At 39.2% G+C, this 15,656-nt stretch overlaps 1 protein-coding gene across 1 annotated transcript in view; it reads right to left on the bottom strand.

Annotated features, from left to right (window-relative positions):
- Positions 1–15,656, bottom strand: part of LOC103089149 (G-protein coupled receptor 98-like) — a gene marked incomplete at its 5' end in the record, with an annotated part of 321,935 nt that overhangs the window by 2,296 nt on the left and 303,983 nt on the right. Inside the window, 2 exons of the mRNA XM_007469765.1 lie at positions 7,079–7,256; positions 9,647–9,838. Coding sequence (XP_007469827.1) covers positions 7,079–7,256; positions 9,647–9,838 — 370 coding nt within the window. The remainder of the gene's footprint in view (positions 1–7,078; positions 7,257–9,646; positions 9,839–15,656) is intronic.

Here is a 15,656-nt window from a genome sequence, read left to right on the forward strand (position 1 = left end):
CCTGCCCCCTCAACGCTTTAGCTTGGCTGCTTCCACTCTTCCTATAAATTATCAACTCAGGTAGTAGCCCCTCTGCTACCCTTGGAAACATGATGATCCTCTTTTAAAATTTCAGATTCTCCCATTGGATTATGTCTCTTAGCTAATAGGACAGTGCCCAGCACACTGTGAGTGTTCAGTAAATGTTTGCTCAATGTATTAATAAATTATGCTCTGCATCCTAGTTCTTGAAAATTCCTCTTCCATTTTTATTGCCTGTTCTGTTCCTCTGATCCATTCTGCATTCCACTGCCTTCTCAAGAACAAACATTAGTTCCTATTGTCGACTGCGTCAGCCTGGAACCCTCTGCCTTGCCTTTCAAGATACTCCTAACCTGGCTGGACCTCACCAGATAGACATATTCCAACTTTTGCCCATTGGAGAGCTTTCTCAAAGTGATTTCTCTTGACTGGTCCTGCAGTGCCATGTAAATCCAGCTGGAGCGTCTTCCTACCTATCTGTCAAGTCCCATTTCCACACCCTTTCACAAATACTTTTTCTACTATTCCTTCAAGCAGGGAGCTGGAGGATGCAGTATTTGAAAAGAAAAGTCCTAGTTTATACCTGAAAAAATTATTAATCACATCCCTTTTACTCTCTTGAATTGTCCTGGTATGGATGATAAATTGTAGGGTACCTCTATATATAATGTACATGTAAGTCATGAAGCAAAACGTGACAAACACCCGTGAACTCTTTCCTCAAGTTAAGAACTAGCATATTACCAATGACAATGTATATTCAAAAATTTAGTTAGTTGCCATGATTTAAAAATGAATACATATAACATAAAAAATCAGATTTGGGGTTTCTCTTTAAAAAGCAGAAGACAAGGCAACACTGGGCCTGTATTTCTGGATTATATAAAACAACAACCAAAACATGGACCAGGTACTACCTTCTGGTATGTCGCTGTTTTTATCAGCCCTCTTGAATCAGTTATGGTGTTTGGCCCTACATGTGAGTAACATTTGAGTTTGCCACGCTGCCTTTGAAGGACAAAGGGCCCATGTTTCTCTGCCAGGGAAGCAGAGGAACTGCCTGACTTAGAAGAACCTCCAAGTGGATCAGTGACACATTGCCATTTTATAAAGAGGAGGTGACTGAGGCCCTGAGGCCTATAGCAGCTTGATCTCGGTGAGTAACAGAGTTGTCCAATATGGGGTCAACTACAGAGAAACAGAGAGGACCCCAGCATTAGCACCAGGGAAGAGTGGGGTTTAATGAACAAATGAGCACCAACTCCCTCTGATTTCAAGGTTGGCCTGCTCTAAATGCCACTAGGAATGCATAAGCATCTGCCCAGCATGGGGACAAGGCACATTAGAAGTTCTGAACTAAGAGCCTGCTGAGCAGACTGTGAGGGACGAAGCACACTGGGCTGGAAGGTTCAACGTGGGGTGCAGCTTTACAAGCGACTGGGTGTCACCAGCTTGTTTAGTAGCCCAGAGCCCTGGAAGATGTCAGCAAGTTCTAGATACAGCCTCCCCTGAGTCACCACATCTGTATGATCCACCTCGTCCTCCTTTTCAATTTCCTCCCAGTTGACATAAATGCACAACACCCAAATCCTAATCCCCTGCTGAGACTCAGAAAGGACACATTCTACATACAAGTATAACACGGCAGAACTGGGAACACAGCCCAGGTTTCTTGTCTCTTTGTAATTCATTCAATGGTCTAGGAAGGTATTTGGCAGTAGGTATCCTCATTTTCTGCAAGGTATTTTCACGCTTAAATTTTAAGCCAAAAATTCACGAAAAATCCAGCAACTGTGATAACAGTTAACTCTCCCCCTTGGTAGACTGAACGGGCAATGTCAAAGGAACTACAAGTAATAATTCACATTCATCTAGAGTCTCTCCTTTCCTCAACATTTCAAACATGCTTTAGTTAGGAAAGCATGATTATTAGTCCTGTTTTACAGACATAGGGACTGAATGGGGATCAGAGTTGTTCACTGAGTTGCCCACGTCACACAGCAGGGAAGTCACAGAATGAAGATATCCTACTGGACATCTTTTCTTTTTTAATTTTTTAAAAAATTTTTTCTTTGTTTGGCTGCGTCGGGTCCTAGTTGAGGCATGCGGGGTCTTTGCTGAGGCGTGCGGGATCTTTTGTTGTGGTGCAGGCTCTTCCTTATGGTGCGTGGGCTCCTCTGTAGTTGTGGCGTGCGGGTTTTCTCTCTGTAGTTGTGGTGTGAGCTCCAGGGCGCGTGGGCTCTGTAGTCTGTGGCACGTGGGCTCTAGTTGAGGCACGAGCTCAGTAGTTGTGGCACGTGGGCTTAATTGCCCTGCAGCATGTGGGATCTTAGTTCCCTGACCAGGGATCGAATCGATGTCCCCTGCATTGGAAGGCAGATTCTTTACCACTGGACCACCAGGGAAGTCCCCCAACTGGACTTCTGACCCCAGACGTAGGGTGTTGTCTTTTACATCCTACAGCCTCTTATGGGGGCAGCTCTATTTGTGTGACTTCTTTGTCACAGGTTTCACGTGTTCATATTTGTCTATAGAATAGATTTCAAACTCCTTGGCACACATTCAAGCACGAACTTCCCTCACTCAATAGTTATGGTGCAGTGAACACCCAGGTGTTACAGAACACACTATGAATATTTAAAAATGTTTTTAAACATAACAACAAATTGAACCCAACAAATAATTTATACCACATACTGAATTTAAATTCTGCCAGACACTGTGGTAGATTTTTCACATAGACAATCTCCAAACTTCATGAAAACTTACAATAAGAACACTTATTTGATGGGCTTCCCTGGTGGCACAGTGGTTAGGAATCCGCCTGCCAATGCAGGGGACACAGGTTCGAGCGCTGGTCCAGGAGGATCCCACATGCCACAGAGCAACTAAGCCCGTGCACCACAGCTACTGAGCCTGCGCTCTAGAGCCCACGAGCTACAACTACTGAGCCCACGTGCCACAACAAGAGAAGCCACTGCAGTGAGAAGCCTGTGTACTGCAACAAAGAGTAGTCCCCGCTCGCCACAACTACAGAAAGCCCATGCACAGCAATGAAGACCCAACGCAGCCAAAAAACAAAAACAAAAACAAACAAACAAACAAAATGTTTCCAGTAGGGAAACGTTTACCATGACATTAGTGTCATTGGTCTGAGGTAAAATCAGGAAGTTAAGGGACTAAGGATGATGGAGAATCAGATTAGTCCCTCTGGGAGAAGCCCCTGTGGAAAATCACCCAGTTTCTAAGCCCAACAGGTTCCCAGTTTGACATTTTCTAGAGTCTTGTCAGCTTTGGATCAACATAAAAATGCCAGTACTCAAAACACTTCTTGTTAGGGATGTAAACAGAGTACATGCCCCTCTGTCCTGGACTCACACTCTGTGTAGGCTGAATCTGTTCTAGTTAGCTCTCTACCTTCTCCTGTTCCCTAAATGGAGGCTGTCCCAGGGTGACTGTTCTCATTCTCCCACAGTCCTGGTTGGGGACACTGATGATACATTGGAAAGTTCTATTAAAATAACTAATAATAACCATGGCATCACTAGTCTAGAACTGAGTGTCTCATTTGCCTGTGGAGAGGCTAATGCATTTCAAGAACAACTAATTGAAAGATATGATGTCCTCTCTTTAGAGTGAAATGTGAATTTCTCATAGAAAGACAATTTATTTTAAAAATGAAAAAGGTCAATAGTGTTTTCCTTTGTGTCTTTTTTTTTTTTTGCTTTAAGGAATTCAATATGGGTAAAATTCAAATGGAAAAACAAGTCCATGATTGGCTTTGGGACAAGGGCTTCTATTTTATACCAGTTAAATGAATTTCAAACATAAAATATATTACATTAGGATAAAATCCTGTGTCGGGAGTAGAATGGTAATACAAGTTCAAAGAGAAAAGAGAATAGTGTAAAATCCCCAAATGTGAAAGAAAAGTTTTCTTGTACATATTTAAAATAAAATGAATAGCAGTGGGTATCAAATTGCTCTGGTACTTAGGCCCTTAAATCCTAAAATTTATAATACAATAGAAATGACACTGTTTGATTCTATTTAAACTTATAAAAACCTTTGGATGCTTATTTAGATATATGCAAAGGGTAACATAACTTTTCAAAGTTGTTTAGGGGTTCAAATGAAAAAGACTTGGAAGTCCCACTGTTCCCAGTAGTTGACTTGGAGTGGCCCGCAGTTAAGGTGGACCTGAGATAGGTCAAGGTTTGCAAACTCAAACATCACAGGTGCCAGGGAGGCTCACATAAATCATTGATACAGGTCTGGTGGGCACTGGACAAGCTGAAGAGCTCATGTCCTGTCTAAAGGGGCAGCCATTACTCAGCTCCAATCAAGCAGTGTTCTGTTAGATTTTAAGCACTCTATTGGTAGATTTTTTTTTTAAAAAGATATTCTGGATTTTTATGGGATATCTCTGAATTTTAAAATTTTGCCACAAAAAATTGTTAAACTGCAATGAAGGTCAAATAAAACTCCCTGTTGGTCCACATCTGGCCTATGTATCAATTGTGAATTCCACTGTGGATGGAGTGGCAGGTGGACTGCTCCTTTGATTTGACCATATTGTATGATGGAAAGCATCTGGGGGTGGTACTTGATTATTATCGTACCTTTTCTAAAAATAGAGGGGGCCAGTGTTAGAGACTGCTCTTGTGGTCTTTTAAAGTACTTACTTCCTAAAGAGTTTAGTGAACTCTAAGGAATGCTAAACTCAGTCTATAAGTAAGTAAGTCTTTCCATACATTCCGGAATGGAATGCATTTAGTACTTGTTATATATATATAGGACCCAGATCTAATTTAATTACGTTGCTAGAATTCATTTTATGCTTCCAGCGCTGTAACATCAACTGACTGCACTGCAGTGCTGGGGACATAATCTACTCTGGGAACTATTTGTACTCTGAAAGCCCCCTTTCAGTCCTAGCTCGAATGGGCATTTTATACAGTTGTTCCTTCCTCCTTCATGAAACTCTTCTCTCTAGTTTTCGTGCTGACCATGCTACAGTGTCCTCTGTGGGACCCTCTTCTATTTACGTGTAAACGTAGGTATCATCTTAGATGTTCTTCTTGTTCCTTTTCCTTTCTCGTGTTTTCCCTTCTTCCCTCTCCCTCCCTCACTTCTTTTGTTCTCATCTCTTAGCTTCCACTCTTCCAGACTAAACTTATTCATCTCCATAGCTTCAAACGTAATCTCTGCATGATGCCTTTCAGACCATTACTTCCAACCCCGATCCCTCGCCAAAGATCCCAACTCGACTACTGAAGAGCCACCAGGCAGAATGATCAAATTATCCAAGTCTGAACTCATCAGTTTCCCCTTGAAAACAAATAAACAAGCAAATGCTCTATGTATGATCCCTCAGTCACCTAGGTGAGAAGCATGAGCCTTTGGTGACTGTCCTCTCAGTGTTTCCTCAGCATTCTTCTTGTCCTTTTTCTTTCCACTCACCAGATTTGAGGCCTAAACCTTATTCCCTGGGACCATGGTAAACACCTCTCAGCCTTTCTGATTTTGCTTCTAAATTTATTCTTCAGACTTCCCTAAGAGTTATTTTGCCTCAAAACCAGTGGGAACATGTTGTGCCTCTCCTCAAAAACCTCGATGGCTCCCTGAGTTCTATAAAAATCCCATCCCTTAGCATGGCATCTGAAGAGCATTTTAATATTATGCAGGGTATCAGGAAGTCTTCTGCTCCCCCAAATGAATCTATCACTAGATGTATTCTGGAAGCCCCAAGTTAAATTAAGTGAAGTGGGTTTCTTTACTCTAGGACTTTGTAGAGCTGCTAAAATGCTCAAGTGAATTGTGAATCTCTGCAGTTTCCCACATATACTTGGTCAGGGGATCCTTTCACCAAGGATGTCTAGGAATATCCCAAGGAGGGTGCTTGCTGAAACCCAGTTGAGGAACTACAGTAACTTATTAACAATGTAGGTAAACTACTTTCTGGGCTTTTCTCCTGCTGCCTGGCTTTACTTACCCTCCATCCCAGCCACACTGCATGCTTCTTCTCCCCAGGCAGGTCATGCACCTGCAGCCCTGGGTTTTGGCTAATTCTATTCCCTCAGTCTGCAATGCTTTTCTTCCACTCTTTACTTACTTCAGCTCTATATATCTTCAAGAATCAACTGAGCAGGTTTTTAACAAAATTTCCTTGAATTCTCAATAATTAATAACTCTTTCCACTACTTATTTTACTCTTCTTTATGTCATGTTTATCCAATGTCTATTCCTCCAAGCAAACTCTAAGTTTCATTTTTCTTTCACTCATTCATGAAATGAATTTATTCATTCATTCTCCAACAACATCTACAAAAGGTTTACCAACTGCCAAGCACTGATCTGACATGGGAATATATATATAGTAGCATGCACTTTTGAATAACTATTTCAATAGGTTCATCTGAGCACGGACACATCTTCTTGCATGTTTGTACATCTAGAAATGAAAACGTTCACTGAACTTTTTCTAACAGTGACAGTTTAACATTTTTCTGAGGGAAAAAAGAAAAGAAAAAAGTTGCATATTTGATTTGAAAACAACACTCCATCGGGGTCACAGGTTGAGTGGAGTTGAACATATAGGAAGAGCCAATGAAATACTATATATATGATGGCACTTTGAAAACTGTAGAACTATATGAGGCCCATTATGTTGCCTTTGAAAGTTTCTGCTCCAAAGATACTCCATAAGAAATTCTCTTTGGTAGGTCAGAGGCAAAACTCTCTCAGGGAGATCACTACCAGATTCTTATGACTCAGCAGTATCTTGGTGTTCTAGCAAGATTCCAGTGCAGAGAGATTTACATCTGGTTAGAGTATTCCTTTTTCTTAAAAGCAAATTGTCAATTATTTTTAGGTTGTCTCATACTTGGTGCCAAGAACAAAATATCCTAGAATTCGGCTGGGATTAGGAATGGGTCATGAGAATTGGGATGTGGTACGGGTGACTGATTGTACTTTTGCAACTTCATGGGAAGAAGATACAAATTGTAACATAGCAAGAGTGCCTACTTCCAATGGGGTCTGTGGGTTCACATACCAGTTTTTAATGCAAATATCAAGTCATCAAACTCCTGCGACTCCTCATCGGCTATTAGTGACCCCTGGCCATATCCTCCAGAGGAAGGGAACGTGGCGCCATTCTGTGGGCTTGGCTTTAAGTCAGGGCTGGCCTGGCTGGCTTGTCGGAAGGATGCTCTCTCCCAGTCAGGTGGCACCTTTTTGGGTTGGGGTTGGGAGAAAAGGAAACCATAATATGAGTACATACATACTTACCCTGAAATCTATATGAGCTATTTATCTCTGCATCTCATTACAAAGACTAAGTGAAAGGGCTGTTGAACTGTTTAGAATTGACCTTTAATTTTACCTTTGTTCCTTAGAAAAGTATGTCTCTCCATGAGACAGTTTAATCTGGCGATGCTAAACAATTTCTCTACGAGGATTACTTGTAGATTTCTAAGCTGTCATGCGTGGAAGAAGAAAATTATTTTTTAAGCCAATCAATACGTTAAATTTTTTCATAGAATATGTGTAAAGAAAGCTGTTAAAAATATAAGAACTGGAGAACCCTCCTAAATCTTTAAGATACAACATATAATTTTAAGTATAGTAGCTATCTATGAGGATATACTGAATTGAAAAGAAAAGCTCTTTGATAGAATGCTAAAGTCCTCCTTTTTAAAAATTAAATGATTAAAAAGATAGTTCTATCTTGAAATGAGTAAATGTATTTGCTTCCCTTGTGGTTACTGGTAAACACCCCTTAATCTTTCCTTTCCTAATGCTTTCCCTTCTCTGTGTGGCTTTCTGGAATGTCTCTGCCAGTGCCTCATTGACAGCTGGATCAAGGCCAATTCTAAGCTGCTGAGGAATGCAGAGCACACTTACGGTATGCCACTGTGCTCCACCCCCAGTGAACATTTAAGTAGTGGCTCAGGCCAGGAACTGAACTGTCACAGCTGCTGCCTCCCAATATAAGGTTCTCTGAGACACTGCGGGGATGCCTCGCACTGAGAAAAATGATTTGAGCGCTGGAGAAATAAATTTGAGAGAACATGAAACCTTAAAGGATTTCACGAAGAAGCAGAACATCTGGACTACCACTGTTCAACACAGTGATGGTTCAATACAGTTCAGTATAGCACTGTGATGCCACAAATGTTTTAGATATTTGTTCTCCATTATGGTAGCTACCAGATACCTGTGGCTATGGAACACTAGAACGTGGCCAGGGTGACTGATGAAGTGAATTTTTTTTTTTTTTTTTGCGGTACGCGGGCCTCTCACTGTTGTGGCCTCTCCCGTTGCGGAGCACAGGCTCTGGACGCGCAGGCTCAGCGGCCATGGTTCACGGGCCCAGCCGCTCCGCGGCATGCGGGATCTTCCCGGACCGGGGCATGAACCCGCGTCCCCTGCATCGGCGGGCGGACTCTCAACCACTGCGTCACCAGGGAAGCCCCGATTAAGTGAATTTTTATCGTTATTTAATTGTGGCTAGTTTAAATTTAAACAGACATACGTGGCTAATGGCTAATGTATAGTCTCGATCTAGACAAATGCTAAACTGGGTAGCCAAGTAAAGAGACAAAAACCATTTTTTTAAAAATTTACTCCCACACTGCTGATCTTAAAAATATCTGTTTCTATTGTTATCACCTGGGATGTAAAAATAATTCAGTTTTAAGAGCTTATGGGATATAGAAATGGTACTAGATTGCTGAAAACTTTAGGGTACTAAACACATATCAAGATTTTTAAATATGGTACTTTATTTGTGATCACTTACCTTAATTTTCACCTGACATGAATAAAATTACTTTCTAAATTAACACGGAAGACAAAAAAAAATATCACTGAGCAGGTAGATTATCTATTTACCTACTTAACTATCTATAAACTGTTTTCTTTTCAGACATATGCACTTTGATTTCCTGCCATTTTTCAGGATGCAAACGCAAATACTGTTCCCCTTGGCTCCTTAATACGGAGACACTAACATGGGCTGTGTAAGGAATGGTAGGCAAGCACATCTCAGGCCCTGCAGAAATTGTCAGGGACCTGTTTACCATCTCTTCCTGGACAAATGTCTTCAGGTATGTTTCAAAATACAAGCAGTGGTACCAATGCTATGGGTGGCACTACTGAGAGGTTGGTGGCAATGTGATTTAGACACAAGAACCCAAAATGACGTGGAGGGAGAACATTGGGAGGTTTATTTGTTTGTTGGGATTGAAGTAGTGGATTGGCATGAGTAAAGGAAGAGAGCTGTGAAAATATTTTCAGGAAGAAACAGTATTTGAAAAACCATTTCTGAAGCAGATTCAGTCACTGCCGTAACCAATTAGGAAGCTTTTGAAGAAAGAGCTCTGATTTCCCAGTACAAACTGCTGGTTAATAGAGCTCACAAAGCAGGGAGGAAAAAGAACTTGATAACAGACATGATACCATGGTGAGCACAGCAAATACCAGAGATCAGAGAACGTCAGTGGGAAAAGGATTTAAAAGTTACATGGCACCATTTAACTTGTACTACATAAAATGGAAAGGTTGTACATCAAAGAGTGAGAGAGAGAAACAGAGAAGGAGAAAGGGCAAGGGCAGGCACCTCCTCCATAGCACTGATCAGATTCTGGGTAGACTTGCTGATCTCCCCTCCAACAGGAGGCATTCCACTCCCAGGTGTGAAGAAGGCTGTGCTGGGTCCTGGGTGCCCATTCATTTCCACTGTGTAACTGGCCTTCATAGGGCAACACGTCTGGTTGTGCAGGATGAAATAAACCACAAAAACGTACAGTCCCTGCAAAAGAAGAGAACACTAGCATATTAAAGGAAGTCCTGCTACCATAGCTAAAGAATAAACATGATTGTAAGCATAGCTGATTTTCTACAAGTGTTCTCCAAATGCGACCCAAAGCTGGGAATGACAGAACATGTTCGCAGTCTACCAACAGGCCACTGTAAATTTCTGAATGTCACAAAAGTTCTTTAGTGTCATTTGAGAAAACTGCTCTCTCACTTAGAAGTCATTTTTTTCTTTTCTTGGTTAGAACATCAGTAACTCTGAATCTAGCTCTACTAATACATGAAAACAGAATTGCAGAAGTATATCTGATTAGCTGTGTACATTTTGTTTTAGAGGGCAAACCTCTTGCCTTCTGAAAAATTACTGTCTTTTCCCACCTATCTCACTTAATCTCATTTTTTTTTTCCTTAGCAAAATGGGGAGTAATGCTCCAGCCACCTTGGCGACTCAGGGAAGGGCAGCACTAATTAAGCCTTCTAATTCTGTTTAAATATCTCACCTACTTATCTCAGTTGGAAATAAAATCGCTGGGTAGGGACTCAGTATGGATTGCTTAATATTTAGCATGCCTTGCTTCTCAGTAAATGTTACATGAGAATGACAAAGAACATCTGCAGGCCCTTTAAATTCTTTTGCAACCTAGTCAAACTCTTGACAATTGCTCTGCTTCCGTCACAGAGAGCAACTCACATTTTACAATTGTGTTCAGACACTGCCTACACTGGCTTTCCTTCATGATTTCTACAAGGGATCTACTGTATACTTCTGATGGTGCTTCGACAAAGCTTGGTAATTTTGACCTTTACACTCAGCCAATAAAATATGTTAAATTGTGACTTTTGTGTCTTTTAATCCTGGTGTTTGAGTTTTGGAAGCAAATAAGAGTCTCCTTAATTACTAAAATTCTTAAATTAATCCACAAAAATGAAAGCAAGACACTCAGCTTGTTAAAGAAAAAAAGGAGTTAATGTCAAGATCTTCATAAAACACAAATAAGTATGGTGATTTATTTTAAGTTTGCACTCTCCCATATCTCCTAATATTTCTGGCAGTGTAGAGGCAGTAAAGCAAACAATATTGTGGGCTTAAAACTTGTATCTGCTGGTATAAATAGTAAAAAGTCTATTAGAAAATCCTCAAGGCACAAGAATTACAACTAACTTTTAATGTAAAATGAAATTAGAGGACAGTCTGCAAGGTAGGAATGCTAGCATTTGATCTCTGTTGCCATTTCTGGAATATTGTTATAAATTAGGCCTTTCTCCTCTTTCTACTGGAATGACCCCTTCCTGAGTTGGCATCCAGTCCATGTAATTAACAAATATGTTTTAAAATCAGTGGTTTACCTGCTAAAAATATTTTAAAATGTAATTACTCTAGCCATGATATAAAATTAGTAACACAAACATTCATTTCCTTTTGAATTGGGCTCGTTTTGGTTTTTTGGAAACAACATTAATATTCTAAATTACGTAGGGTAAGTGAATTAGTTTCACATGCAAATGATGTCATGTACATTAGCAGAAACAAATCTTCCTGAAAACATACACATCCTAAATTTTTTTTGTACAAGTAATTTTTCACATGGGTATGACCTAATTATATTGGCCACAGACAAAACAGGAAAAATTAAACTGTCAGCCTTAAAAACTGTGAGAATGTCACCGATTTATTTCAGGATTTCTCTTAGCGTTACTAAGTGATAGGGTAAAAGCTGAATCCGGAAAAAAAAAAAAAAGTCCTAAAAATCCATCTCCAAGGATCCATTTGTTAAAACAGCACTTCTCTCTTGTTTGTTTTTACATCTAGTCTTTTGTGTTTCAGAGAAGGAACTGTCTGCTGAAAACAACTTGCATGTGAAAACTGCATTTTTTTTTTTTTTTCCTTAAAAGCATATTTACATATACAGTAAATATTCTGAATCTTTTAGATGTACACCAGGAAACATAAACACTGTTAAAATGGAAAGAAAAGAATGTTTAAATGCAGATTGTATGACATTTGCCTGTGCCCAGCCCAGGCTGGGCGAATATAGAAAAAGGACCTTCATTATCCAAAGTACTCAGCTGTGGAGGTTTCTGACCTCAGAGTAAAAACAAGTCCCTATTCCAAACGCTGTATGTTAAATCTCAGGCTCTCCTTTGTATGATGTTCCATAAAAGAATTTTAAGAGAGAACCTAGAATCTCAATTATTCAATCCAATCTGCAGACCACCCCTATGTGCACTGCCAGATAATGAGATGCAAGGATAGAACATTGGCTGCTACTCCCAAGTTGCTCACAAAGACAACAATATCCTACAAAATAATAGGTTAACTGTTCCAGAAGCAGGAGGTATATAATTCATCTGTCCTTCCTTTTCCTTATTTAGTGAAAGCTTACAGAGAAGGAAATTCTTTCTGTGCATTGCTGTTTTGATTATTTTGTTGGGTCTCCTACTTACAATGATGAAAAATGCTTTCAAAAGTCTTCAGTTAGATTGTATCTGGATTGGCCAAACTTGGATTCCTTTTGATTCAGGAATTTAAACTTATTAGCAGAGACACAAACGAGACCAAAATGATCTAAAGGAGTTAATAAATACTCTTAACATCTGAAGGAGCAAATAAGTACAGAAGATTTTGGCTGCCTATCTCAAAAATTTCTGTTGGTTCCATATGAGGTGGGAAAGAATCAACATTGCCACTTGCCAAATTTACCCGAGAAGTGATGGCAGAGGATAAGTGGGTAAAATGGGAAGCTGATTAAGCTGCCTATCTCTGTAGGAAGTGAAGTCTCAGGGCTTCATACTGATCTGAGTATCCCCTCTGAGGACTAAGATACAGCCCTTAAGTAAGAAAAGTTAAGCTTCGCAGGACTTGTAAAAAGATCTCAGAGGAGGGTTAGACCAGGTATCAAACTGTAACTAAAGGCACAGTCTTAGGCAGCAGTCTTTTTTGTCTCTGCCTCTCCCATCCCATAATTCCTTCAGGTTACAGAAAAGTGGTTAAACTATCAAATGCATTGAATGAACCCATTTAACAGCTGCCCAGGCTCATTCCTTTAATTTTATCTGTCTCCAATAAAGTGAAATATTAGTTCATTATTTGGTCTGCATTCTGAATGCTGGCCTGCATGCACAGCCAGTTGGAGCTAGTGTGACAGAACAGTGAGCATGGACACAGCCACACAGCAAGAGCTCTCAGCAATCCTGACCTGATGTGTTCAGCAACCTGACATATTGACTCCACATGGCCTTTATTTCTTTTTTTTTAAAAATTTTTTATTAGAGTATAGTTAGTTGATTTACAATGTTGTGTTAGTTTCATGTGTATACAGCAAAGTGAATCAGTTATACATATACATATATCCACTCTTTTTTAGATTCTTTTCCCATATAGGCCATTACAGAGTATTGAGTAGAGTTCCCTGTGCTATACAGTAGTTCCTTATTTGTTATCTATTTTATATATAGTAGTGTATATATGTCAATCCCAACCTCCCAATTTATCACTCCCCCCCCCCCCCTTGTAACCATAAGTTTGTTTTCTACATCTGCAACTCTATTTCTGTTTTGTAGGTAAGTTCATTTGCTATTGGGGTATAATTGCTTTACAATGGTGTGTTAGTTTCTGCTTTATAACAGAGTGAATCAGTTATACATATACTTATGTCCCCAGAGATATGGGAACACATGGCCTTTATTTCTAATATTTATTTTAAATTCTGGCAGTTATTATATGTGATAAAAACATGCTGGTGATAGTGTCTCGCTAGCCATTAAAACACAAAGAATTGAATCAGTCTAGATATTAAAATATATCTGATAAAAAGCGCTGAAAACCATTTGCACCAGCTTGGTTATGTGAATCTCTTTGATGTTTGGATTCCACACAAGTTAAATGAAAAAAACCTTCTTGACCATATTTCCACCTGAGATTCTGTACTGAAACGTAATGAAAACATTCCCTTTTTAAAACAAATTGTGATGGGCGATGAAAAGTGGATACTGTACAGCAATGTGGAACGGAAGAGACTGTGGGGCAAGCGAAGTGAACCACCACCAACCACACCAAAGGCTGTTCTTCATCCAAAGAAGGTGATGTTGTGTATATGGTGGGATTGGAAGGGAGTCTTCTATTATGAGCTCCTTCCAGAAAACCAAATGGTTAATTCCAAAAAGTACCACTCCTAATTAGACCAACTGAAAGCGGCACCTGACGAAAAGCGTCCAGAATTAGTTAACAGAAAACGCATAATCTTCCAACAGGATAACGCAAGACCGCATGTTTCTTTGATGACCAGGCAAAAACTTTAACAGCTTGGCTGGGAAGCTCTGATTCATCTGCGTATTCACCAGACATTGCACCTTTGGATTTCCATTTATTTCGGTCTTTACAAAATTCTCTTAAAGGAAAAAACTTCCATTCCCTGGAAGACTGTAAAAGGCACCTGGAACAGTTCTTTGCTCAAAAAGATTAAAAGTTTTGGGAGGATGGAATTATGAAGTTGCCTGAAAAATGGCAGATGGTAGTGGAACAAAAGAGTGCATACACTATTCAATAAAGTTCTTGGTGAAAATGAAAAATGTATCTTTTATTTTTACTTAAAAAACCGAAGGCACTTTTTGGCCCACCCAATCTATTATAGCAACTATAATATGGTCACATTATTTAAATTTTATTTATAATTAGGCATCCAATCATATTTAGTATGTCTAGAAAGATGCCTGAAATGTTCACTTAATGTTGTTACTTTTACTTTAAAATAGTCAATAGTCTTTGAGACAAAATGACATACATATGTATAAAGTAGGAATGATTTGTTAAATGATCCTTTATATTTAATGACCTACTCTTTCTGGTGTTCTCCACTAATTTCCATATAATTGGATTTCTCTTATATCATTTCCCTTTCCCTTCAACTTGCATAAGTTCTCTTTCGGATTTCTTAAAGCTCAGATTTTTTGAAAATAATTCTTTCAGCTTTCGCCTGAAAATGTCTTTACTGCACCTTCCTGTTAGAGGGATATTTTCACCGGATATAGATTTCTAGGTTAACAGGTTTTGTTTTCTCATTTGTTACAGGACTTTAAAGATGTCATTCCATTGTCTTCTGGTTTCCAGAGTTTCTGATGAGAATGGTGTTAATTTTTATCATTATTTTCTTGAATACAATGTTCCCTTCACATCCCCAAGCTGCCCTCATGATTTCCTACTCAGATTTTCAAGAGTTTGACTATGATATGCCTAGGCATATTTTTCTTTGCTTGGGATTCTCTAAGCTGTTTGGATCTGTGGTTTGTACTAACAAATTTGGAAAACTCCTGGCCATCATTATAGTCACCTAATAGTTATGAGGATTACTTATGGATGAAGTTTGAAGTGACTTTAAAAGTTTTTAATCTTTATATTTTTATTATTTGTTTCAATTCTTTATAATAAATATTTATCATTTTCCCCAAAATAATAATGATCAAAAAAAAGTCTAAGCAAATTTGTCAGTATATTAGTAATAAAGGGAACATGGACACAGGGACCGTTTATTAATGCTGCTTTTCTTTTCTATGTTTTTAAAACTTTGAAGCACAAAGATATTAAAATAATAGGAATATTGGTTTTGGAGACCCAGGGAAAATGTGCAATTTCAAAATCTCCAGGTATATGTTAATTCTGTTATGAAAAATAGTTAAGAAATAGGCAGTGTAATACTACAAATGGCCTAATCAAAACCACCTATCTTTTGGATAGCCTAAGAAAGAGCACAAAACAATGTAGGATAAAGGACTTAGAGGAATGAAATCTTCATTAAAATTAGGCTTTTTTTTCCAAC

This window comes from Lipotes vexillifer, unplaced genomic scaffold (assembly GCF_000442215.2).
Source record: "Lipotes vexillifer unplaced genomic scaffold, Lipotes_vexillifer_v1.1 scaffold67, whole genome shotgun sequence".
NCBI lineage: Eukaryota > Metazoa > Chordata > Mammalia > Artiodactyla > Lipotidae > Lipotes > Lipotes vexillifer.